Here is a 27,364-nt window from a genome sequence, read left to right as displayed (position 1 = left end):
AGCTACATTACCACAAGCCAACTGATTAGTGGACGGATAACACTGGAGCCCTAACCGCCTACAGAATCGAGGGCAGTAAGTGTTCCCTTGGTACTGTTTAAAAATGGCTGTGTGGTAATGGCAAACATTAGAAAATCAGGGTTTTTAGGGCTGCAGTAAAAGTGGCCTTAATGCATGGTGAATTAATCCCACATAAATGTTTAGGTCTTTTTACCACCTCTACAAATCTTCACATACCAGTTACCCACAATTTGTAGAGATAAAAGACCAAGGCTGCCATTTATGAGAAAAGAAATGTATTTACTTACCAAGTATTGATACAATTTAATATTTTCTCATGGGAGGATAGAACTACTGCATACATATGCTCTCTGTATCTATCACTCTAACATACTGAACTGAAACAGCTATTTTTATACAGTTTGTATTTAACAATGATTTACAATGCTTCAACAAGTTATCTTACCCGGGATCATCTGGTCTTCTTTCAAAACCATCTGGTTTCCCTCACCTGCTAAACCACATTCTCATGTTTGTTTATGCTTCTTCCTTTCCCAGGCCTGTTGGCCCGTAAGGATATCATATCAGATCATAAGTTCCTGGGCCTTTGCTCTTTGACTCTACTCCAGGGTGCATAACTGTGTTTATTATCTACAATGGGCAAGACCTGCGTAAAGGCACGTTGAGGCCACTTTTTACCACAACTTAGTAAAATGACTTTATCCATTATTTCTCCACTTCCTGCTTAGACTCCTATAGCTTGCTTTTAAACAGTGGCATTCCTAGGGGGGCTGACACCCGGGGTGGATCGCCGATGCGCCCCGCCCCCAGGTGCAGCGCCGCTGGGGGGGTGCCACGTGCCGGTCAGCTTCGTTTGTTTCCATGCTCCCTCTGCCCCGGAACAGGTTACTTCCTGTTCCGGGGCAGAGGGAGCATGGAAACAAACGAAGCTGACCGGCGCGCAGCACCCCCCCAGCGGCGTGCAACCGGGGCGGATCGCCCCCACCGCCCTCCCCTTGGTACGCTACTGCTCTTAAATCTTTCATTGTACTATAGTCTATTCAAAATTCAACTGCATCACTCATCTTTTTGGAGCATTATTCCTGCCAAGTCACTATATTAACTTGCTATTCACTTTTACATATTGTTCGAGCTTCACTACATGGTTTATCTGATTTTGCTATACTTCTTTTCTTAAAGCTTGACAAAGCGGTGTATAATACAAAATGAAAAGAAATGAGAAAGGAACCCATTTCACATAGAAAAGTAATGCCAAACACATAGACCAATTCATCAGCCATAGCACATTCACTCTGCAGCTCCTCTCTTAGTTCCCTCTATGCCCTTCCTTTCAGACTGTTAATTCTGCAAGCCACAGTTACTGTACTGTGTTCTTCAATTTCCACCATCCATCTCCATGCTTTCTATCTGACTTGGTTGATTTGATTTAATTTCTTTATTTGGATTTAGCTCAGTCTCACATCCTTGTTGCTTTTAATCTTGTTTTTATGTGATGGTGGATTTTACAAAGGACGTATGACTCGGAGTTGAGACGTCCAAGTCAGGATGTGTCAAATTCTGCTAGTATTTTAGCACAGAATATGCTGACTTAGAGCCTGTTTTTTTTTCTAGTTCACAACTTTATTATTTTATTCAATTTCAACCAATTCTCATACAATGACCAAGAATAATGCCAGACGGTGTATACCTCATCCCACAACACCCACAAACTCAAACACAACACCAGGTTAATCTATTATCCCCAAATAATGACCAAGGAGATCCCAAGCACTACAGAACTTTCCATAGTGCCTTGAATGCTCTGTTGCTGTTGCTTCATACTTATGTTTAAATGATTTTTATTGAGTTTTTCATAAGACATATACATATCAACATTATGCAACATACTCACAACATTGCAAGTCTCTGCAAATAACAACTGATCATCCAACCCTTTAAACTTCCCTACCTCCCATCCCCTTTTCCCCCCTCCCCCCCCCCCCCCCCCCCCCCCGGTTGATCTACTACCCATCCCCTCCCCTCCCCCCTTAGAGGTAACTCAGTCTCTTAACCTATTAACCAAATCCTTGCTTTCCTCTTCACATATTCAATAGGTGGCCTCGTGCTCTGGGGGTCAATGTGTCCAAAAAGGGGCCCCACCTGCGGTAGAATCGTTTCTTGCTGGTGGGAGGTTGTTGTTTTGCTTCCAACCTTTCAAATCTCATAAGCTGTATCATCTCCCCTCTCCAAGACTGAAGCGAGGGGGCTTTCATGGACAGCCATGCTTTTAAAATGTTTAACTTGGCCACAATTATGGCTCGGAGCGAAAATTCTCGCATGCGTTGCTTCATATTTATATACCTGACAAACAGAGATGCACAAAAAAGTAACATTCAACTGAGATACATTCTTCCATCCCCTCAAAATTTCTTGGAAGGCAACAGCAACCAGAAGGTAGTACAGCCTGCCAGTTTTTACTGGGGGTCCAATCAGTAAAAATGCATAGGTCAATGAGAGATCAAACTGGATAACTGCACATACCCTCTGCCATACCTGTTGCCAAAAAGTCAAAACAAGAGGACATGAAAAAAGCATATGGTCAAGTCTTCAGCTTTATCAAGAATATAATCACACCTAGGAAACATTCAGTTGTGTAAAGTTGTTCTGAATTTGCCCCTGAGGCAAGCACTTTGTGCTAAAACATGTTGGGCATTTGACTGAATAGTTGGAACATTTAGATCCCTATTTGTTTTTAAAGTTGCTCATCCAATAAAGTTGGATGTCTGCAAGGTTGTTTATGTTCTCGGATATATTCTATCACTTGCCATGTAGACAGTTTGTAGTGAAGGCGAGCTCTTTTGAGTTAGAGGAAAATTTTGCTTTCTGTAGGTAATCTTCATTAATGCTTGAAACCTGTATTTTTGTTTTCTTTCAGCTCAAAGTTATTGCTATTGATGAAAGCCTAGAAGTGATCTATGAAGATAACGTTCAATTTGATAAAGACCTTCCTGAATTTGGGTATGTTTTACATTTGATTCTGGGTCTAACACCATGAACGTACAAACAAAACTGTAAATGTTAAAGGCCTAGATATGTTTTTGGTTTCATTTTGAGTGAATGTCAGTAATTCACAAAACAGAGGTTTACTTAACATTTTTAAAAAACCTGCTTACAGGTTCAAGCATGTCAAGTGAAAAGTTATTTTAAGTGTTGTTGCCCTTGGCCTTGGACGTTAACATGAGATCATACACTGATAGTTTTCTTCATACAAAATAAGGTGGCCTTTTTCTATAAAATTGGGCACCCAACTTTATGTTTAGGGGGAATTCTATATATTGCACCTTACAAATCAGCGCCTTAAAACCACGCGGTTAGCATGATTCTGTAAACTATGCCTAAAGTTATGTGTAGTTTATAGAATACGCTCATGTGCCATTCTTGTGACTAAAATTTAGTCACACCCATTTAGGCTACCTACAACCAGGCCTAAATACCTGTGCCTAAGTTAGGCGCAGATCGGTTGTATTCTATAATGCGCATCATTTTTTGAAATGCCCACAACCCGCCCATTCCACACCCATAGCCAGACCCCATTTTCGACTGAATTACACGCACTGCGTTATAAAATATGCCTAAATTCTATTTAAACCCGATGAGTGCCGCTGATTGGTTGTTATTGGCACTGATTGGCTTGTTACTCAATTAAGTTGTATGCCCAATTTGGCTATGTGGCCAAATTAGTGTGCACAACTTAAGGTGCCATATATAGAACCTGGGAGTTAGTGTGCAAAGTTGTGCATGCAGCTTAATTTAATAATTGGCCGTTAATTGGAATTATCAGCCAATTGTCTTAAATTGGTGCTAGTTAGTGTTATTCGGCACAAATTTGCAGTTGCTATTCTAGAAGCCGTGCATGTGGTTTCTATAGTGCACAACTTCTAGGGGGTGTGGTTGCAGGAGGGGCATGCGTGGGTCAGGGGTTATAGAATATTAGAGGTTACGTGCTTTACTGCTAACAGTTAGATGTGAGCACTTACACCAGCCTTTGACATGGTGTTATGTTATGCTACTCCAGGCTTCCATTGTGCTAATACCCAGAGTGGAGGAGTAGCCTATTACTACTACTTATCATTTCTGTAGCGCTACTAGACGTACACAGCGCTGTACCCTGGGCATAAAGAGACAGTCCCTGTTCAACAGAGCTTACAATATAATTAGGACGGACAAACAGGACAAATAAGAGATAAGGGAATTACTAAGGTGGGAATGAAAACATGGGTACTGAACCAGTGAGTAAGGGTTAGGAGTTAAAAGCAGCATCAAAAAGGTGGGCTTTTAGCCTAGATTTGAAGACAGCTAGAGATGGAGCTTGACATACCACCTCAGGAAGTCTATTTCAGGTATATGGTGCAGCAAGATAAAAGGAACCAAGTCTAGAGTTAGCAGTGAGGGAGAAGGATGCAGATAAGAGAGATTTACCCAGTGAACGGAGTTCCCGGGGAGGAATGTAGGGAGAGATGAGAGTGGAGAGGTACTGAGGAGCTGCAGAGTGAATGCACTTATAGGTCAATAAGAGGAGTTTGAACTGTATGCGGAAATGGATAGGGAGCCAATGAAGTGACTTGAGAGGGCGAATATGAGCATAGCAACACTGGTGGAATATAAGTCATGGAGCAGAATTTTGAACAGACTGAAGGGGAGAGAGATGGCTTAGTTGTTAGTCAGTAGACTTTGATCCTGGGGAACTTGGTTCAATTCCCACTGCAGCTTTGTGTGACTCTGGGCAAGTCACTTAACCCTCCATTGCCCCAGGTATAAATAAGTACCTGTATATAGTATGTAAACTGCTTTGAATATAGTTGCAAAAAAACACAGAAAGGCAGTATATCAAGTCCCATTCCCTTTCCCTTCATAGTTCTAAACAGGTTTCAACATTTAAGAAGGCTGGATAACAAAATTCCAGGAATTACAATTCAGCCATCAAAATAAACTATTTTTGGAAGAGGAAAGTTTTCAAAGTTCTCCTAAATATTGAATAGTATGAAAGCAATCTAATCTAAAAAGATGAATTCCAAACTAAAGGTGTTTGGTGTTAGGATTCGTACCTAAGGTTACCATGAAACTACGGACTTGCACTATTCTATAACGGCAGTTCTGTGTGGAACTGCCATTATAGAATTCACGTTTATTTAGTGCACATCATCCTGGCACCTAAAGTTTGGTGATCTTGTGAGAATTTACCCCTTCATGTAGGAAATAGTGTGCCCTGTTTCATATGGCCCCTCTACTAGTTAACGTGGTGACTTGACACTTAGGGTTAGTTCTACAAAGAAGGTGCTAACATTTATTTGGCACTTATGTGCATAAATGGCTAAAATACCACCATATATGGGCACATGTGTGCACATACAAGCATAAATGCCAAAAATATAGTTACATATTGTAATAGGTTGCTGGGCGTTGCTCAGCCTCTAGGGCTATCGCCCTTCTCAGCAGCCTTTAGCATACAAGTCTTGTTCAACAAAGAAACAAACAAAAAAAACACATCAGGATCAAATACAAACTTTTCCCTTTTATTGTTCTCTCATTCAGCTTGGGAGAACTCAGCCCAGGCTTCAGCCGCTGGTTCCCCTTTTCGGTTTCATGGGGTGGAGCGGCTCCAAAAGAGAGAAACCCTAATTCAGTCCCACCCGGGCTTGTTATATCCCAGGCACCATACAGCCTGGGTTCAAAAAAAAACACCCAAAAACAAAACAGCTCAGGACACCTTGGTTTTTATAAATCCACAGTTCAGGTAACCAAGCTCTCAAAAACAGCACTATACTTGGCTCTTTAAATCCACAGTTCAGGTAGCCAAGCTCTCTCAGAATGGCACTATAACTTGGTTTTTTTAAATCCACAGTTCAGGTAGCCAAGCGCTCAAAACAGCACTATACCTTGGCTTTATAAATCCACAATTCAGGTAACCCAAGCTCTCAAAAACAGCAATATAACTTGGCTCTTTAAATCCACAGTTCAGGTAGCCAAGCTCTCAAAAACAGCACTATACCTTGGCTTTTCAAGTCCACAGTTCCTCTGGCTTTGCGCGGGCTCAAAGCCTGGGGTCCCACCCACTTGGTCAGACTTTTACTTACTCTTCTGACCTCCTCCCGCTTGACCCCTTTCTTCTCTGGCCTGCTTAGCTAGGGACTGGCTTACTTCTGTGGCTTTCTCTGGGCCAGAGCTGATACATCCATGGGCTCCTCCAGGGTTTGCTCGGGTACTGTCAGCTCCATGGGCCAAGGCCCAAACTCCTCTTTCTCCTTCTCAGGAGCCCAGTCCATACTCTCCTCGCCCCACCCTCTTCCCAGCTGCTCCTCATTTTCCTCATTAACCCTTTCGGGCTTTTTCTCTTCTTTTTCCCACCTGTTCCACCTCTCTTTCCCCCAGGTTGGAGAATTAGTATTACTCCTTCTCCTGCAGCTCCCTTCTGGTGACTCTTGTGAATGCACCCTGGTTTGTCTCTCTTTTTCCCAAGGTGGCTGCTGGGATTTGTAGTTCTTGCCCCTAAGTTGTCTCTTGGGGAAAAGCGGCCGGTAAGGGAGAATCTCCTCTGTGGCTTTTTGGGGGTTGTAGGATCTGGTTCCCTGTGTTTCTCCCAGGTCCCTATGGTTTTCCACATTCCCTTTACAATATGCACATATCTTTGATAGTGCCTGTTTTATAAGTGGACGTTCATGTGAGCAGAGTCTGGACAGAGCATCGGCAGGACTCACACTTACACACACAACTTACAGAATACTATGAGGTATACACATATTTTCTTAATAAAGTGAAGGCATGAACATTTACACCAGATCTATGACTGATGTAAGTGCTCACGCCTAAATGTGCATATACCTGGTTATGTTAGTATTCTATAAAGGAAAATAGACACCTGCTTTCCTTTACAGAATAGGTTCCACGTAGGCGTCCCTTTATAGAATTGCACTCTAACTGTGAACTAACAGGTGAGTTCTTTGTATGGTGGCTAATGTTAGGCGCTGCTTCCACGCTGAGCATTCTAACAGATACAAGATGCTGAAACGGGGCAGAAAAAGCAGATCTGCATGAAAACACACTTATATGCTCATTTATAGAATAGTACCTAATAGGGCTGTACATTGATTAAAAATTTTAATTGCATGCTTAGTCGCGATTAATTGCATTATACAGATGTAAAAGAGTTGAAATAAATTTAGCATGTACACATAGTTGTTTACATCTCCCTCTCCCCTCCATGACCACCAACTCCTCCCTTCTTTCCAACCATGATCACCATTTTTTCCCTTCTCTCTTTCCTCCTCTCCCTTCTATGGGCATCATTGCCCTTCTATGATTCTTCCATCCCCATTTCCAGCATCTGTCATGCTTAAAAACCTCCCCCCCCCAATACATCTCTCTCTCTTTTTCTCTTTCTCCCACCACCGCCTCCCTCCCCCCCCCCCCCATGGTCCATCTCTCTCTCTCTCTCTCTCTCTCTTTTTCCTCCCAGCACCTCTTCTTACCTCTCTTAGCATTCTGGTAGCCCCCTCTCCTCTGCTCGCTGTTTCTCCCTACTCCTCATGGCCCTATGCCTTCACCGCTGCAGGGAAAGCACACTGCGTATATCTTGGCCCAAAGGCTCTTTCTGTAACAGGTAGTTCTGCCTCCTCTGACAGAACTTCCTGTTACAGAGGGAGGCTTGAGGCTGGATGAGATGAGCAGGGAGAAGGAGCACTCAGAGGAGAAGGGGCTGCCAGAGTACCAGGAGAGAGAGAGATGACAGGATGCTGGGCTAGATGGACCTTTGGTCTTTCCCAGTATGGCACTACTTACAGTGGTGGAAATAAGTATTTGATCCCTTGCTGATTTTGTAAGTTTGCCCACTGACAAAGACATGAGCAGCCCATAATTGAAGGGTAGGTTATTAGTAACAGTGAGAGATAGCACATCACAAATTAAATCCGGAAAATCACATTGTGGAAAGTATATGAATTTATTTGCATTCTGCAGAGGGAAATAAGTATTTAATCCCTCTGGCAAACAAGACCTAATACTTGGTGGCAAAACCCTTGTTGGCAAGCACAGCGGTCAGACGTCTTCTGTAGTTGATGATGAGGTTTGCACACATGTCAGGAGGAATTTTGGTCCACTCCTCTTTGCAGATCATCTCTAAATCATTAAGAGTTCTGGGCTGTCGCTTGGCAACTCGCAGCTTCAGCTCCCTCCATAAGTTTTCAATGGGATTAAGGTCTGGTGACTGGCTAGGCCACTCCATGACCCTAATGTGCTTCTTCCTGAGCCACTCCTTTGTTGCCTTGGCTGTATGTTTTGGGTCATTGTCGTGCTGGAAGACCCAGCCACGACCCATTTTTAAGGCCCTGGCGGAGGGAAGGAGGTTGTCACTCAGAATTGTACGGTACATGGCCCCATCCATTCTCCCATTGATGCGGTGAAGTAGTCCTGTGCCCTTAGCAGAGAAACACCCCCAAAACATAACATTTCCACCTCCATGCTTGACAGTGGGGACGGTGTTCTTTGGGTCATAGGCAGCATTTCTCTTCCTCCAAACACGGCGAGTTGAGTTCATGCCAAAGAGCTCAATTTTTGTCTCATCTGACCACAGCACCTTCTCCCAATCACTCTCGGCATCATCCAGGTGTTCACTGGCAAACTTCAGACGGGCCGTCACATGTGCCTTCCGGAGCAGGGGGACCTTGCGGGCACTGCAGGATTGCAATCCGTTATGTCGTAATGTGTTACCAATGGTTTTCGTGGTGACAGTGGTCCCAGCTGCCTTGAGATCATTGACAAGTTCCCCCCTTGTAGTTGTAGGCTGATTTCTAACCTTCCTCATGATCAAGGATACCCCACGAGGTGAGATTTTGCGTGGAGCCCCAGATCTTTGTCGATTGACAGTCATTTTGTACTTCTTCCATTTTCTTACTATGGCACCAACAGTTGTCTCCTTCTCGCCCAGCGTCTTACTGATGGTTTTGTAGCCCATTCCAGCCTTGTGCAGGTGTATGATCTTGTCCCTGACATCCTTAGACAGCTCCTTGCTCTTGGCCATTTTGTAGAGGTTAGAGTCTGACTGATTCACTGAGTCTGTGGACAGGTGTCTTTCATACAGGTGACCATTGCCGACAGCTGTCTGTCATGCAGGTAACGAGTTGATTTGGAGCATCTACCTGGTCTGTAGGGGCCAGATCTCTTACTGGTTGGTGGGGGATCAAATACTTATTTCCCTCTGCAGAATGCAAATAAATTCATATACTTTCCACAATGTGATTTTCCGGATTTAATTTGTGATGTGCTATCTCTCACTGTTACCAATAACCTACCCTTCAATTATGGGCTGCTCATGTCTTTGTCAGTGGGCAAACTTACAAAATCAGCAAGGGATCAAATACTTATTTCCACCACTGTATGTACTTATGTACTTATTAACGCGTTAAATGTGCAGCCCTAGTACCTAGGTGTTTTCATGTGGATCTGCAAAGCAGGCGTAACGAAGGGAGGGACATGAGTGAGTCAGGTGTGTTCCCTTAAGATATGCGCAGTGTTATAGAATAGTGCGGGATTTACACCAGGTTTCAGTTGCTGTAAATCCTCGTGCCCAAAGTTGAGCAAGGATCTTGGCGCTTTGTGCTATTCTATAAAAGGCGCCCATCCTAGAACTCCCTTTATAGAATACCGTTCAGTGCTAATTTTTTTTGGCAAATAATTTTGAATGCCATTTACTGAATCCAGCCCTTAGTCTTGCATTAAAGGGGCAATGCAGTAACAGGACTTCTATAAATAGTCACCCAGATGGCACTCAGTAGGAGTTTATTTTATAAAGCAATGTAGGCATTTACTTTCCTTTATAGACTAGGGTATTAGCATGCCTAGCATTAGGCACGATCACTTACACTAACTATAGAGCTGGAGGAATTGTTGGGGCCTAAGAGTTGCAGGGACACCCTATTCTGTAAGTTACACATGTAGTTTGGGTCCTGCCTATACTTCACCTCTGTCTATGCACTCCTTGCAAATAGGTACATAAGTAATGCCACACTGGAAAAGACCAAGGGTCCATTGAGCCCAGCATCCTGTCTACGACAGCGGCCAATCCAGGCCAAGGGCACCTGGCAAACTTCCCAAACGTACAAACATTCTACGTAACTTGTTTGCAGAATGGCACTTCAGCAGCATGTTGCCATGTACATGCGCAAGTGTGTACATACATGTGTATATTCTAGTGTTCTACATATTTACATGTAAATGGTGTGTCTAGTTTATAGAGTTCTCTGCATTAAGGGGTCCTTTTACAAAGATGTGGTAAAAATAAGCATGTGCTAAACGCTAGAGACACCCATATATTCCTATGGGCTTCTCTAGAATTTAGCATGTGCTAATCATTAGTGAGCGCTAAAAACGCTACCACGCCTTTGTAAATGACCCCCTTACTGCATAAGCAGTGAAGCAGTGCTTGCAAATATCTCATGAATATTCATTGTGGATATCCCCAAAACCTGACTGGCTGGTTTGGGAACCACTGGAATAGTGCATAGCGCCAATTCTTGCACTCAAATTTGGGTGCCAGGATTTATGCCTGCTGAAACCAGGTGTAATTCCTGGCACCTAATTAGGACGTGCATCACTGGTACTCTATAACTCTGTGCACTCATTTTCAGAAAGCACATGACCCGCCCAGGCCCCTCCCATGACCATGCTCCCTTTTGGGTTGCGTTCTATAGGACTTGGGCACCCAGTGTTATAGAGTAGTGCAGCTAGATGTGTGCGCAAGTCCTAATTGGTGCCAATTATTGTCTATAATTGATTATCCCTATCCGTTTCCGTATACAATTCAAGCTCCTCTTGTTGACCTATAAGTGCATTCACTCTGCAGCCCCTCACTACCTCTCCACCCTCATCTCTCCCTACACTCCTTCCCTAGACCTCCGATCACTAGGCAAATCTCTCCTTATGCCTGGAATAGGCTTCCTGAGCCATTATGTCTAGCTCCATCCCTGGCTGCCTTCAAATCCAGGCTAAAGGCCTACCTGTTTGATGCTGCTTTCGACTCCTGACTTGTAACTTTTATCTTATCCTTATGTGTCCTTGTCTGTCTGTCCTTCCCTTCTCTTTTTTGGTCCTGTCTGTTTGTCCTGATTTAGATTGTAAGCTCTTTTGAGCAGGGTCTGTCTTCGTCATGTTCAATTGTAAAGCGCTGCATACGACTGGTAGCGCTATAGAAGTGATTTATAGTAGTAGTAGTAGTAGTAATTAACGTCCAATTTTTGCTGTTAGTTGCATCGTTAACCAATTAAGTTGCGTGCATCTCGGGATAGCATCCACATTTTTTGCATGCAAATTTGTACAACCTTTATAGAATCCAGTTGTTTGTGCTTAGCTCGTTTTAGCCTGGTGCCTAACGTTAGGCGTCCTTTTGAGAATTATCCCAACCCCCAGATTCTATAAACCTCGACTAAAGTTCTGTGCACAAATCAGCACATAGCTGATTTGTGCAATAAACTTAATTAGTTAACAAGCTAATCAGTGCTGATAATTGGATGTTAATAAGCAAGTATCAGCATTAATTGGCATTAATTAGAATTTACACGCACTACTTGCTAAGCGTAACGTAGTTCACATAAATTCTAAGTGGCATAGTTGAAAGGTGGGCATGGTTATGAGCATTGAATGGGCAGGTCTAGAGCATTTCTAAAATTTATGCACAGTGTTATAGAATACACCCAGTCCATTCCTAATTTAGGCATCAGGATCAGGTTTTACTTGGCGTAATTGACCACAACTAAATTTAATCGCGTGGACCAGTGCTCGGTATATTCTATAAAGTACGCCTAAATTAAAGCGTACTTTATAGAATACGCTTCGATTTCCACGTGGAAATCTCGGCGTGATATATTGAATCTAGTCCTAAATGTGTTATGGGGCCGGAACTGGGCAGGTTATGGGTGAAGAATGGGCTGGACATTACAGTTAAAGTACTATACTTATTGCACACTGTGCACAAAAGCACACTAAGTGCCACACAAGCGCACTAAGTGCCACACAAACGCACTAAGTGCCATACAAGCCCACTTAAGTGCACAGAAGATGCACTTACTTAAGTGTACACAAGATGCACTTAAGTAAGTGCATCTTCACTAATTGTGAATAATTGTAATGCATGATAAAGAACTTTTCTGTAAGGTAACTGCAGAGGACATGCTGGGCACACCCTCAGTAGTTACCACATGGCCTTTGCACTTATCGCACATTAATTTTCCTGTTAAGTGCAAAACCTTACTGCACTTCAGTAAAATTACCCCTTAGTTGGTGTCCGGTTAATTCAAAATGGGTATTGGAAGGCATCGTGGGTCATAGCAATATTCATAATTTGAAGGGGAACCTAGGAACATTGCTTATGTCTACTGTATCTCCAGCCATGAACTAGCACAAACGTGTACTTTTATCATGCATGAGATTTTCAGTAGCAGATTGACTTTTTGTATTTCGTAAAGCTTAGTAATATAAGAAGTCACGGTTCTGTCTTGGAAGTGTGCACCATTGTGATCTTACTTGAAAGCATTACGTTCTGAGAGATGACCTGCGAAGTAAATCAGAAAAGAAAGCTGTTGTCTCAGCAAGAATAATTTATTACGTTTTGTTCTGCAGGACACAAGGTGGAGTTCATGCCCACAGTGATAAACTGGTGATAACGTCTCCTGTGTTAATGTGGGTCAAGGTTAGAACAGCTTGCTGTTTTATTGTAATTGGTACAATTGAATCCAGCTGATATTCAGTAAGTGGTGGACAGCGTTTCTTTGTCTGCCAGCGGCACTAAACCAGAAATTCAGTGCCAGGCCCTGTGTGGGCTTCAGCATTGAATTTCCATTTTTTTAAAAGCCGTCTAGCGCATGCCCGGTTAAGTCAATATTCAGACGTAACCGATCATGGGTTAGGACATAAAGATAAGATAGTTATTTCTGTGGTCCTATTTATTCACTAAACCTGTCCGGTTAGGTCTGAATATTAGGACTCCACTCTCAGAACCAGGGACGTAGCTAGACTTCAGTGGGAGGGGGGTCCAGAGCCCCAGGTAAGGGGGCACATTTTAGCCCCCCCCCCGGTGCCACTGACCCCCCTCTGCTATTTTAACCCCCCCACCATTTTTGACCTCCCCGCCGCCACCACCACCTTTGACCCCCCCCAGCATCAACCCTTTCGACCTCCTCTTCCCACCGCTGCCAACCCTCCCCCGCCACCGAGTACCTTTGCTGGCGGGGGTCCCTAACCCCTGCCAGCCGAAGTCCTCTTCTCCGGCGCGGCCGTGTTGCTGATCTGCAAGGGCAGGCTTCTGTTTCTGAGTCTGACGTCCTGCACGTTGTACGTTGTACATGCAGGACGTCAGACTCACAGACTCCCGCCAGCAAAGGTACCTGACGGTGGGGGCGGCGGGAGGGGGGCTAGGGGGTTGGTGGCGGGGGGGGGGGGGGCAGGGCCAAATCTATGGGGGCCCATGCTCCTGTGGCCCCACGTAGCTACGCCCCTGCTCAGAACGACCCCGGAAGGTCGACGACATAATTGGGTTTAAGTTTGGCGCTAACCAATCATTTTCAGCGAGGACAACTGGTTAAGTGCCGCTGAAAATGACCAGATACCATGACCAACCGAATTAACCAGTCATCCGCTGTTTCCAGCCGGTTAACTCGTTTTGAATATTGGTCAGAATGACATTTTTCTACCTGAGCTCTTAATTAAGACGAGCTTGCTATGAACTAAGTCCCACTGTTTGAGGCCTGTCAAACATATGCCTTATTTTCTTTTTATAGAGGGTATTTTGTGTTGTCTATTTACAAGTCAGGGACCGATGCTCAAAGCTTACCGGGCTTGTAACATTCTGTTTTTACCAGTTTTAGCCAGTTTTGCACCTAATGCTCAAAGGGTTTCGGCGCTGCTTGTACCGTTTGTGAAAGCAGTGGCCGTAAACCAGTTGCAAATGTATTACAATGAGCTCATTAGTATTAAAACAAGCATTCTGTGCAATGCACAGAAGAGAGCGCCTATCTGTAATGTTTAAAAAATTTCCCGCAGTTCCAAGGTGGCGTTGCATGTCAAAGGGCAGCTTCTCAGTAGTCTGCATTTATTAATACTATCTGCCATTTTTCGTTTGCATGTGTGTTCCGCACACAACGTGACAAAGCATTGTTTTAATAAAACCCACCTTCAAAGGGTGAAACCATATTTAGATACTTATAAAAAAATAGAAAATAATAGAAAAAAAAGTTGAAAAACGAACAAACAAAAACGTCTATGGAGTAACACTGCAAACTGCAAGGAAACACTGTCCTCCACACAGACAAAAGAATCCTGGTACAGAGGCACAAAAGCTAACATAGCTGATGTGAACAGCAAAGAGGCCGGTATAAAATCACAGTAGACGCTTATGACGCACGCTTTTACTGCAGGGTCCAAAGAGCAGTTGTTGCTATTTTTCAAGTCAAGTTCCGTTTTTATTTTGTCTTGTTTTGTATTTTATTTTATTCCTGCTTTTTTTTCCTGTGTATTGGAGCACATGTACCACATTTGTTTGTATCCCCCCCCCCCCCCCCCCCCGCCTCTCGTTCCTCTGGCCTGGGCATGTTGAGAACATCAATGCTTACCAAAAGACCGTTCTGTGCATGTGCAGGGCGTCTTCCCTACCGAACTGCACGCAGACTTTTCGTGCATCTCATTTGCATGCGATTTCCTTTGAGCATTGGTCGCTATTCCTTGTTCGGTAAGTTCAGCTGCGGCTATAAATGCACGCGGCTATTAAGGACTTTTGAACATCGGCCCCTCAGTGATTAAGAAATTTTCCAAGAAACTTGAATCTTATGAGATCTTTTTTTTGTTTTTTTTTGTTAGAAATTCTTTCTTAATAATTACTAATGTGGTAGCTGGGTCCTTCTATTCCTTGGTCTGTGGCTTGTCATTTTATATGTACTTAACAACATGTGTTCTTCCAGGCTTTAGATGTTTTGCTGGAAAAGATGAAGTCTTCTGGATTCAGCTTTTCTCAGGTTAAAGCGCTGTCTGGGACTGGACAGGTAAGCTTCCAAGCCCAATTGCTAGAGCCATTATCCCAAGTACTTGAGAACAGGTTTGATTTATTTCCATTAGTTCTTTGACAAACGGTGTTGCATGGGGTATAGGAAGATTGTTTGGGAGGGTATGTCTGTGTGTGTGTGTGTGTGTGTATGGGGGGGGGGGTTAGGAGGTATGTGTGGGAGGATGTACATGTGTTTGGGTGTGTAAAAAGTTGATTGAGGGGGCTAAAGAAATGGTGGGAGGTGCTTGGGGGTTCAAGACTTGGGGGGGGGGGTGTTCTATTGGGGAGGGCACTTCTGTGTGTGGGGGGAGGGTTCTACATTTCAGGGAGCCCTTTGACTTGGGGACACTCTTGGAAGTGGCTTGTGCTGGGGGAGGGGTTTGTTTTGAGTACAGCTGTTTGGAAATGGTGCCTGCCTCTTTAAAATGTGGTTCCTAGGACAGTAAAACAAGCCCAGATTTTTGCTGTTGTTATTTTTCCTGCTATAATGTGGAGTGCAGTGGGCACCTGGTGTTCACCACCAGCTGTGTTACAGTATTTACATAGTAACGAACTGCTTTATATTTGTCTGCATGCTTTGCATCTCATTACTATGTAATCTACAGGTCACCTAAAAAAACAGCTTTAGGGAACTGAAACCAGTCTTATAGCCTTTTAACACATGTTAAGGGGGTAAATAACAGTGGTTAGTGCTCTAACACTTCTTGATAACTACCCCATTAAGGGCCAAATTCTATACAGTGGGGGAAATAAGTATTTGATCCCTTGCTGATTTTGTAAGTTTGCCCACTGACAAAGACATGAGCAGCCCATAATTGAAGGGTAGGTTATTGGTAACAGTGAGAGATAGCACATCACAAATTAAATCCGGAAAATCACATTGTGGAAAGTATATGAATTTATTTGCATTCTGCAGAGGGAAATAAGTATTTAATCCCTCTGGCAAACAAGACCTAATACTTGGTGGCAAAACCCTTGTTGGCAAGCACAGCGGTCAGACGTCTTCTGTAGTTGATGATGAGGTTTGCACACATGTCAGGAGGAATTTTGGTCCACTCCTCTTTGCAGATCATCTCTAAATCATTAAGAGTTCTGGGCTGTCGCTTGGCAACTCGCAGCTTCAGCTCCCTCCATAAGTTTTCAATGGGATTAAGGTCTGGTGACTGGCTAGGCCACTCCATGACCCTAATGTGCTTCTTCCTGAGCCACTCCTTTGTTGCCTTGGCTGTATGTTTTGGGTCATTGTCGTGCTGGAAGACCCAGCCACGACCCATTTTTAAGGCCCTGGCGGAGGGAAGGAGGTTGTCACTCAGAATTGTACGGTACATGGCCCCATCCATTCTCCCATTGATGCGGTGAAGTAGTCCTGTGCCCTTAGCAGAGAAACACCCCCAAAACATAACATTTCCACCTCCATGCTTGACAGTGGGGACGGTGTTCTTTGGGTCATAGGCAGCATTTCTCTTCCTCCAAACACGGCGAGTTGAGTTCATGCCAAAGAGCTCAATTTTTGTCTCATCTGACCACAGCACCTTCTCCCAATCACTCTCGGCATCATCCAGGTGTTCACTGGCAAACTTCAGACGGGCCGTCACATGTGCCTTCCGGAGCAGGGGGACCTTGCGGGCACTGCAGGATTGCAATCCGTTATGTCGTAATGTGTTACCAATGGTTTTCGTGGTGACAGCGGTCCCAGCTGCCTTGAGATCATTGACAAGTTCCCCCCTTGTAGTTGTAGGCTGATTTCTAACCTTCCTCATGATCAAGGATACCCCACGAGGTGAGATTTTGCGTGGAGCCCCAGATCTTTGTCGATTGACAGTCATTTTGTACTTCTTCCATTTTCTTACTATGGCACCAACAGTTGTCTCCTTCTCGCCCAGCGTCTTACTGATGGTTTTGTAGCCCATTCCAGCCTTGTGCAGGTGTATGATCTTGTCCCTGACATCCTTAGACAGCTCCTTGCTCTTGGCCATTTTGTAGAGGTTAGAGTCTGACTGATTCACTGAGTCTGTGGACAGGTGTCTTTCATACAGGTGACCATTGCCGACAGCTGTCTGTCATGCAGGTAACGAGTTGATTTGGAGCATCTACCTGGTCTGTAGGGGCCAGATCTCTTACTGGTTGGTGGGGGATCAAATACTTATTTCCCTCTGCAGAATGCAAATAAATTCATATACTTTCCACAATATGATTTTCCGGATTTAATTTGTGATGTGCTATCTCTCACTGTTACCAATAACCTACCCTTCAATTATGGGCTGCTCATGTCTTTGTCAGTGGGCAAACTTACAAAATCAGCAAGGGATCAAATACTTATTTCCCCCACTGTATATGGTGCCTAAAAAATCCACACCGAACTAAGCGTATTCTATAAAATTTAGGCGTGGTATATAGAATACGCTTAGTCGATAGCATAGCACCTAAATCTACATGCATTTATTTACGCCATTAAAAACCTGGTGTAAATCCATGTGCGTAGATTTAGGTGCACTGACCCCTTTTCTGTAATTTTGTGCAGAAATTTTGGAACACCTACGAGACGCCCATAAACACGCTCCTTTTAAGCTATGTGTGTTTATTTTGAACTGCTCACTTTGCAATTTGCAGCACTGAGTATTTGGGGCTTATTGCACTAGTGCTGGCCGCTGGATCTTATGAAGGTCCTGGCCAATACTTAGCCGGGACTCACATAATACACTTATGCAGGATACATCAGCCAGGACACACATAAGGTTTGCCCCCCTGATCCCCCATCCCTCTATCCAACCCCCACTTGAAGCATGTTATACTCCCGATTCTGATCCCTCCAGAAGATCAAGACCCCCTTCTAATTCCCCCTCGGCTAGTTGGCTAGTTCTGAAAGGGAAAAACTGTAGGAGCAGAGAAGAACTTTATTAGTAGACTAAATAAAATAGTGCCCGACACGACAGTGTTTCACCCTGCATCAGGAGCAAAACATTACCTTAGGGTGTTATAAAAGCACTTCATCATTAAGCATTACAGTACTTCCATACATCAGAGGAGTCACTGTCAAAGCGGCATGGAGGTACTGTAATGCCTAATTGTGAAGCGCTTTTATAACACCCTAATTTAATATTTGCCCCTGATGCAGCCCATGCAGGGCGAAACACGGCCATGTCGGGCACCATTTTATTTAGAAGGGCATTTTCGATATGACGTCTAAGTCTGAATTTGGACGTTTTACAAAAATGTCCAAATTCAGAACAGGAAAGTAGGTAATTTTCAACAAAAAAAAAGGCTCTCTTTCCCTTTTGAAAATACTGTTTGGAAAAACGTTTTGTGATTTGGACGTTTTATTTTTTGGTCCATTTTCAAACAAAAAACGTACAAATGCAAAACATCCAAAATAGAGGAGGAGTGGCTTAATGGTTAGTGCAGTGGGTTTTGATCCTGGCAACATGGGTTCGATTTCCACTGCAGCTCCTTGTGACCTTGGGCAAGTCAAGTGCCCAAGGGGCATTTTTGGATATGACGTCTAAGTCTGATTTTGGACGTTTTTGTAAAACGTCCAAAATCAAAACAGGAAAGAAGGTCATTTTCTACAAAAAAAAGTCTATGTTTTCCTTTTGAAAATGCTGTTTGGAAAAACGTTTTGTGATTTGGACATTTTATTTTTTGGTCCATTTTCAAACAAAAAACGTCCAAATGCAAAATGTACAAAATACACAAGAAAATCCACAATAGAGTGAAACCATTCACACGTTCTAAGTGTAGGAAAAGCTTTGGTTACATACATAGTAACATAGTAGATGACGGCAGAAAAAGACCTGCACGGTCCATCCAGTCTGCCCAACAAGACAACTCATATGTGCTACTTTTTGTGTATACCCTACTTTGATTTGTACCTGTGCTCTTCAGGGCACAGACCATATAAGTCTGCCCAGCACTATCCCCGCCTCCCAACCACCAGCCCCGCCTCCCAACCACCGGCTCTGGCACAGACCGTATAAGTCTGCCCAGCACTATCCCCGCCTCCCAACCACCAGCCCCGCCTCCCACCACCGGCTCTGGTTGTAATGTAAATCTGAAAATGCATCAAAGAGTCCACACAGGAGAGAAACCATTTGCATGTATACTGTGTCGTAAAAGCTGTGGTCAGAAGGTAAACCTCACAATGCACCAGAGAAGACACACAGGAGTGAAACCATTTACATGTCCTGAGTGTGGTAAATGCTTTGGTTTGAAAGAAAGTCTCACACTGCATCAAGGAATCCACACAGGGATGAAACCATTTACATGCACTGAGGAGGTAAAAGCTTCAGTTGCATTGGGACAGATAATTAGGGATTGTACACTCTTGCTATGAAGTATGGAAAAATAGCATTCTGGTATTTAGATATATGTAGTGAGACCACTTTTATCTATAGATCTGAATTCAAAGCCAAAATCTAATGATAAACAATAGACCCAAGGCTCAGATGTTATGAAAAAAAAAATTGAAAGCTTGGCATCAGGTAGAACAGTGGAAAAGTGACATCCCAGGAAAACAATAGGGCATCCTTGGGGGCACTGCAGTGGACTTTATAAAATGCAGGGATCCACACCCAGTTTTGGGCGCAAGGATTTACACCAGCTGAAATGTATAAATCCTTGTGCCTAAGTTAGATGCAGATCTGCCATATTCTATAATGCTGCACACAAATTCTAGGAACATCCCGATCTGCTCATGCCCCTCCCATGGCCATGCCCCCTTTTCAGATCTGCATTTAAGAATTTACACACACATCTTTATAGAATACCAACTAGGAAGATGCACACATAAATTCTAATTGTTGCCAATTAACACTGATAGTTGCCCAATTATTGGCACTAATTGGCTCTTTATTCAATTAAATTGGGCACATACCCAAATTTGCATCCACAATTTTGAGTGCCATGGGACAGATTCTGTATAAGATGCCTAAAAAATCCTTGTGGTAAATGTTTCCGCCTAAGCGTATTCTACAAGCGGTGCCTAGATTTAGGCATGGCTTATAGAATACGCTTAATTGATAGTCCAGTGCCTAAAACTAGACGCCTCTATTTACACCAATGAAAACGTAGCGTAAATCCCTGCGCACTGGACCATATTCTATAACTACATGCATACATTTTGAACCGCCCTTGAATTATCAATTTCCTTGCCCAAAGCCATGCCCCTTTTGAACTGCACACATTAGAATTTAGGTTCAGTTTATTACAGAACATGCTTAGCGAGCTGTGCACGTAAATTCTAATTATTACCAATTAGTGCTTATTATTGCTTGTTAAGTGCTGTTATCAACACTGATTAGCTGTTAAGCCAATTAAGATACGCACAGTATGATAGAATATGCCTGGATTTTGGCACGGATCTGTAGGCGTACTGTAGAATGTGGGGGTATGCCACTTAGGTGTACCCTTACAGAATAGCACTTAGTCTCCCTGCTGCCAATTACGCACATTAAGTGTCTATTTACAAGCCTAAATACAGGCGCCCAATTAGAGAATTCCCCTTCACTTATTTATTTATTTTATTTATTTGTTGCATTTGTTTCCCACATTTTCCCACCTATTTGCAGGCTCAATGTGGCTTACATATTACAGTAGAAGCGATCGCCAATACTGGTATGAACAAATACATAGTGAGGTTATGGTAGCGAATGATCAAGTGTGGTAGACACATTGGGGGTCATAAGGAGGAAGAGTTAGGTTATGTCCAGTATGAGCTTATATATTGTTGTGTTGCGGGGTTAAGGCATTTAGGTTGGATCGTTAGGGTATGCCTTTCCGAACAGGTTAGTCTTTAGGAGTTTCCTTCATGTGTCTCTGTAGTGTTGAATGCATCTGGCATATGTTATTCAAATGATTATTTATTTGTTACATTTGTATCCCACATTTTCCCACCTATTTGTAGGCTCAATGTGGCTTACATAGTACCGGAGAGGCCTTTGCAGGCTCCGGTGTGAACAAATACAGGGTGATGTTGTGGTAAGATCAAGTTCATGTGGCACAGCCACATTAGGGAATCAGAGAACGGAAGAGTTGTGTTATGTCCATTACTTGCTTTAGTTTGGTTGTGTTGCAGAGATTAGGCATTTAAGTTGGATCGGTAAGGTATGCCTTTTTAAACAGGTTGGTTTTTAGTGATTTACGGAAGTTTAAGTGGCCGTACGTTGTTTTCAAGGCTTTTGATAATGCCTTGATATAATAATATCCAGTATAAACTCTATGAGGAGATTTATCAAAGATTTATTCCAGTTTTGCACCACAGTTACCTATATTTTGGGATATTTTCAATGATGAATCTTTAAAGTCTTTACACTGTAGTGGAAATTTTGATAATTCTCCCTTGTGTTTTAAGCAAGTGGGCCAGGACATTCATGGGGTCTGTCTGGCAGTGTAAAATGCTGGAAATGTTTGTTTTATAAAACTTTTAACATATCCATATTTTTACAGCAACATGGCAGTGTTTATTGGCGGGAAGGTGCCAATGCGAAACTGAAGAATCTGTCAGCCGATCTTCCTTTGTATGAGCATTTGAAGGTAATATCTGCATGATCTATGCTAATAGACCATACAAATGACACTTTCTGTACCTAATCTCGGTGTGCTTTGTGCAAGAGTTCTTGAGAACATGCATACAGTTACCTAACCAGAAAGTCAAAGAACTTCAGCTGGGAAGAAAGCACGAGGACAACCTCGTGCTCCCTGGCAGACAATCAGTTCCATGCCTTCCAGAACGGCATGAATTAAATATTAGCTCTTTGGTTCTGATGTAGATCTTGTGGTTCACACGTTATTGTTATTTGTTTTTCTTGTATTTATTACATTTTATTTTATTGCTTTAATCATAAAACCTTAAAGCAAAGTACAATAAAATATACGATATGTTCCTTTGATACAAATGCAAATTACAATAATATATGTTTAAAACTTTTAATAAAACAAAGATGGTGCAGAATTCCAGAAACACTAGAACTTTCTTCTTGGTTATTTGGAGATCCTTTGTTATCCTTTGTTTTATTAGGCAGATCAGGGCATTTCTCCCAAATGATTTTAGCAAAGCCTTTGACATGATTTCACAGAGGTGGCTGATAAATAAACTGAGTGCCCTTGGTATGGGATCTAAAGGGGGAGGTTCTACATATGATGCCTAAATAATTGGCGCTGAAATCAGTGCCAACTAAGCATATTCTATAATTGGTACCTAGATATTTTAGCGCCTAAATATATGTGTATCTATTTACACCAGCGAAAACGTAGCATAAATCCCAGCACTTAGATTTAGGCGCACTGGGCCATATTCTATAACTAAGCACATAAATTTCAGAATGCCCACGAAACGCCCATTTCCCTGCCCATAACTACGCCCCTTTTTGCCTGCGCATGTTAGAAGTTTGGCGCACATTGTTACAGAATACACTTAGCTGTGCGCCTAAATTCTAATCGGTGCCAATTAGTGCTCACTTTTGCTTGTTAAGTGCTGTTATCAGCGCTGATTAGCTTGTTAAGCTTGTTAAATTACGTTCATTGTTATAGAATCAGTGCCGATGTCGGTGTGGATCTCTAGGCGTGCTATATAGAATCCAGGGAAAAGTGACTGACTGGGTTAAAAACTGGTTAAATGGAAGGAGACAGAGGGTAATGGTAAACAGAGCTTGCTCTGAGGAAAGGGATGTTATCAGTGATGTACCGCAGGGATCGGTCCTTGGGCCGGCTCTTTTTTAACATCTTGTGAGTGATATTGCGGAAGGGCTGTCTGGTAAGGTTTGTCTCTTTGCGGAAGATACCAAACTTTGTAATAGGGTGGACACCCTGGAGGGTGTGGATGGCATGAGGAAAGATCTAGAGAAGTTTGAAGAATGGACTGATATTTGGCAACTAAGATTTAATGCTAAGGAATGCAGGGTCATGCACTTGGTTTACAAGAATCCAAGTGAACGGTACAATATAGGCTTCTGTGTACAAAAGAAGAGCGGGATTTGGGGGTGATTGTGTCTGATGACCTTAAAGTGACCAAACAGGTAGAAAAGGCGACGGTCAAAGCCAGCCGGCGTAACGGGGGTCATGCCTTAATCCCTCCAGTGGTCATCTGGTCATTTAGAGGACCTTTTTTTGACTTAGTTATGATTGAACCAAGTCTAGACCAAAACTCCTAACTTTTAGCCCTGGATGTTTTTGCTTTGTTCCATTATGGAAGAAAAATATCCAAGTTTTGGGAACACTCAAATCCCTCTCCCAACATGCTCCCTTGTGATTTGGACACACTGCATTATGAATTGCATGGAAAAACATCTTAAAAATGGGTTTTGAAAATAGCGATTTGGATGTTTTGTGCCACTTTAAAGTGCCCTTAGTGCACTTTGTTGCATCGCTAACTGAAGTTGATAATGCTTATAGGGGCTTTTAGTAGTGTATGCTGAGTGGAAGAGATTGTGGGTAGATCTAGATTATCTAGGTATGTATAGGGTCTTATAATAAATTCTAAAAATATCATTGATATTTAGGTCTGATTGCGCTCCACACCTCTGTTCCCTAATAAGCTGTAACATTTTAAATGTTCCCTTCCAAGGTTTAACTAAATGAGATAAAAGTTGACCACTTTTATTTCCATGAATATATAGTTGGCGTTTATAGTAGGTCAGTGATATAGAGGTGTATTTTCACCTGTGAAACTTTGTAAGTCTAAGTGCTTTGAAAATGAGCCCTTTAATCACTCTTTGGTGAACCAGTTCATTTAACGCTGTGACGCGAATAAAGTAGAATTATTGTGCCTTGTGGGGTGTTCTCCGAATAGAGCCCAATCTTTCCTCATTTGCCGATCCAATCTCAAGATGTCCTGGTCCCTCATTATCTTTTTGTGTCTAGTGTACAGTATTATTTCCTCTCTAAGTACAGCCTTAGCTGCCTCCCAAAAAAATATAGGCTGATTTACGTGTTCTTGTTTATGTAACTGATATTTTTTTTCTATTTCTTATTTAAAAATTCATGGAACTGATCAGGGCCGTGCCCAGGGGTGTGCTGGTAAATTGTTAACAGGGGGCTCTCTCTCGCCAGCAAAGTAAAAGAGAATTCAGGAGGGGCCCAAGCCCACATTTTGGGATCCATTTGTTAAAGTAGCCATGGAGAACCGGCTCCCAAAATTCTTAACAACTTAACAAACGGCTCTCGAGAGCCTGTGAGAGCCTGCTCCAGCACACCACTGGCCGTGCCAACACAGTAAGCGCGGTAAGCGCCGCAGGGGGGCGCCTGCCTTCAAGGACGCCGCGCCATAGTTGTATTAAAAAAAAAAAACCTTACTCCTCCGCTCCATCCCCGATTCCCCGGCGCTTTAAATTTACCTCGCTCCGCCTCCGACGTCTGCGCAGCGTCAGTGAAAGCACTGCCTGTCTGACGTCTCTCCACCAGCCTTCCCTTCGCTCGTTCGTTCCCTCTGTGTCCCGCCCCCAAGGAAATGAGGTCAGAAGAAGGCGGGACACAGAGGGAACGAACGAGCGAAGGGAAGGCTGGTGGAGAGACGTCAGACAGGCAGCGCTTTCACTGACGCTGCGCAGATGTCAGAGGCAGAGAGAGGTAAATTTAAAGCGCTGGGGAATCGGGGGCGCGTACGCGCGCCAACTGATGGTCTGCAGGGGGGCGCCAGAGACCCTAGGCACGGCCCTGGAACTGATGATCCCAATATAATTCCAAAGGAAATTTTCACTGATAACCTGTCACAGCCATGGCTGTGCTCCTTGACCCACGTTACCTCTTACTCCCAGAGGTTGGGCCCTGTGGTGTTTTGGGGCCTTCATTGTTCTGTCCGCCGAGGCAGGCTGCCTGCATGGCCATCTCTGGTGCCTCTTGGCTCTCCTCTGGCAGCCCTCCCAGCACTGTCCAGTTCTGGCTTCCTTAGGCATGCATATGCACCGTAGAACTGGCCTTAAAGGGGCAGTAGCAGCGACTTCTGGGATGCTGGTGAATGATTCACTTCCTGTCTGGGGGGGGGGGGTATCTTAGGAAATTCCTTGATTCCCTCTAGTGCCTTGGCACCAGGTTTCCTAGGGTTTCCCGTGTGCCTTATTCCTGCCTTGCTTCGAGTCCTGTTCCAGCTTCGTTTCCAGCCTTGTTCCTGCCTTGCTTCGAGTCCTGTTCCAGCTCCTTCTTTCAGTCTTGTTCCTGTGTTGTCTCCAGTCCGTGTCCCAGCCTTATTCCTTTTGTGTCCTCTACCTCGTTCCTGCCTTGCTCCAGGCCCTTGGGTGTTCAGGCCCCCAGCCTTCGGGTCTCTGCTGCTTCCTGGCTCTGTCTTCATCGCTATCAAACACCAGAAGAGGCAGTGATGCTGAGAAATCAACCAGTAAAACAGAAGAGAGCAGATCAACTGAAGTGAAGAAAAAAGTTCATTTAGGACCTGAATTGGCCACGTTTTGCCAAAAAGGCTGCGTCAGGGGTTCATAAGTACACTGTTAAAATCAGACATATATAAAATCAAAAATCAATCAAACCAATAAACATATTACAAATTAAAAATGACATGCAAACTAACATTCTGGGGAGACGAATAGCATGCACAACCACATTAAATAATTTAAATCTAATAATACAAGAGGTAAAAAGTAAACATGCACATTAATATAGTAGTAAAATAATTATACATTAGTAATAAATATTGACAGAAAATACATGGAACTCAGAAGTGTCAGATATAGGTGATCAGCACAAAAAGTGGTTTCTCACATAGTGGAATGAATGTGAATCATGGTATGTCTGTATAACATAGCGAATGAACATCATACGTCGTTAGACCAAAAAGGACTCATACCTACAACAACAACAACAACAACCATTTCTAAAGCGCTACTAGGGTTACGCAGCGCTGTACAATTCAAACATAGAAGGACAGTCCCTGCTCAAAGAGCTTACAATCTAAAAGACAAGAGAACAAACTAAAGACAAGTGAACAATCTAGAGGACGAGTGAACAGTTAATCTGATAGGGTGGATAGATTGGGGTATTTTATATTTATCGAGTGGTTAGGTGCCGAAGGCAGCATTGAAGAGGTGAGTTTTAAGCAGAGATTTGAAGATGGGTAGGGAGGGGGCATGGCGTATGGGTAAAGGAAGATTATTCCAGGCATAGGGTGAGGCAAGGCAGAGTGAGCGGAGCCTGGAGTTGGCAGTAGTGGAGAAGGGTACTGAGAGAAGGGCTTTGTCCTGTGAGCGGAGGTTGCGGGCAGGAACATAGGGGGAGATGAGGGTGGAGAGGTAGTGAGGAGCCGCAGACTGAGTGCATTTGTAGGTAAGGAGGAGGAGGAGCTTGAATTGTATGCGATATCTGATCGGAAGCCAATGAAGTGATTTAAGGAGAGGGATAAAAATGTGCTTCCCCTGAAATAGCAGATATGCATCCAAGACTGCCTAAAGATTAAAACCAAAGGAAAACTATTTTTAAAATCAAACTCTAAAACAAAAGCTTATATCAAAAAGATGAATAATCCAGTTGTACTTACAAATAGTAGCACCTGCATCACACAAAACAGCAACTATTGCTGAGTAGCAACTCCTCCCTGGGATCTTCTCACAGAGATTAGCGAGGTTCTACCATCTTGAAAGTGAAACTGCTATATATGCACTATGACCAGGTCATAGGTTAACTATAAAAATAATCATTTAAGCTTTCAATAAAATCCCTAAAGGGATTAAAAAAATCATTTGTGGGTGAGCCAAGGCACTGCTTTAAGAATTTTAACCAAAAATAAAAAAATATATAGAAATGATTTATAGTAGTAGTAGTAATATATGTTAAAAGGGACATAAGTGGTTAAGAAATAACAACTTAATCCAAAAAATTAAACTAAAAACAAATAGTGAATCTAGATGGAGCACACTGTGCCTTACTCAAAGCCCTATAATATATTTTAAAATGCTATTAAAATTGCTAAAAAATCTAAAACAAAGTTGTGATTTTATAAAAATCTTGGATGCATTCTAATGACAAAAAATGACCTCATTGGAACAAGGGGAGCACCAAAACAACTGAATGGATGTAGAACTTGTGTTAAAACAGTAAAAAATAAATCCCAAACAATATCAGAATATATGAAATGACATAATAAATGAACTTAAAACATATGCTTTCTTAATAAGTAAAACATAACATTGAAAAAAAATCAAATAAAAACATATCTGAATCATAAATTTAAAAAATATGGTCCTAGATAAATAAACTTTTTTTCTTTTCTTCAGTTGATCTGTCTTCCTCAGACCAGCCCCAAAGGCTCTTTTCCGAACAGAGATGAGTCTCCTGTAACATAGCGAT

General features: G+C 42.9%; 1 protein-coding gene across 2 annotated transcripts in view; it reads left to right on the top strand.

The window, feature by feature from the left end:
- Positions 1-27,364, top strand: part of XYLB (xylulokinase) — a 200,881-nt gene that overhangs the window by 17,982 nt on the left and 155,535 nt on the right. The window contains exons 2-5 of one of the 2 annotated variants that reach the window (XM_030198171.1): positions 2,936-3,018; positions 12,667-12,736; positions 15,000-15,080; positions 21,524-21,610. In XM_030198171.1, the coding sequence (XP_030054031.1) occupies positions 2,936-3,018; positions 12,667-12,736; positions 15,000-15,080; positions 21,524-21,610 (321 nt within the window). Of the gene's footprint in view, positions 1-2,935; positions 3,019-12,666; positions 12,737-14,999; positions 15,081-21,523; positions 21,611-27,364 lie in introns of those variants that run through there. The other variant, XM_030198180.1, reaches the window with a different exon arrangement.

The sequence above is a fragment of the Microcaecilia unicolor genome, chromosome 1, assembly GCF_901765095.1.
Source record: "Microcaecilia unicolor chromosome 1, aMicUni1.1, whole genome shotgun sequence".
Taxonomy (NCBI): Eukaryota; Metazoa; Chordata; class Amphibia; order Gymnophiona; family Siphonopidae; genus Microcaecilia; species Microcaecilia unicolor.
Note: the sequence above shows the minus strand (reverse complement) of the source record. Positions and strands in the feature narration are given on the sequence as shown.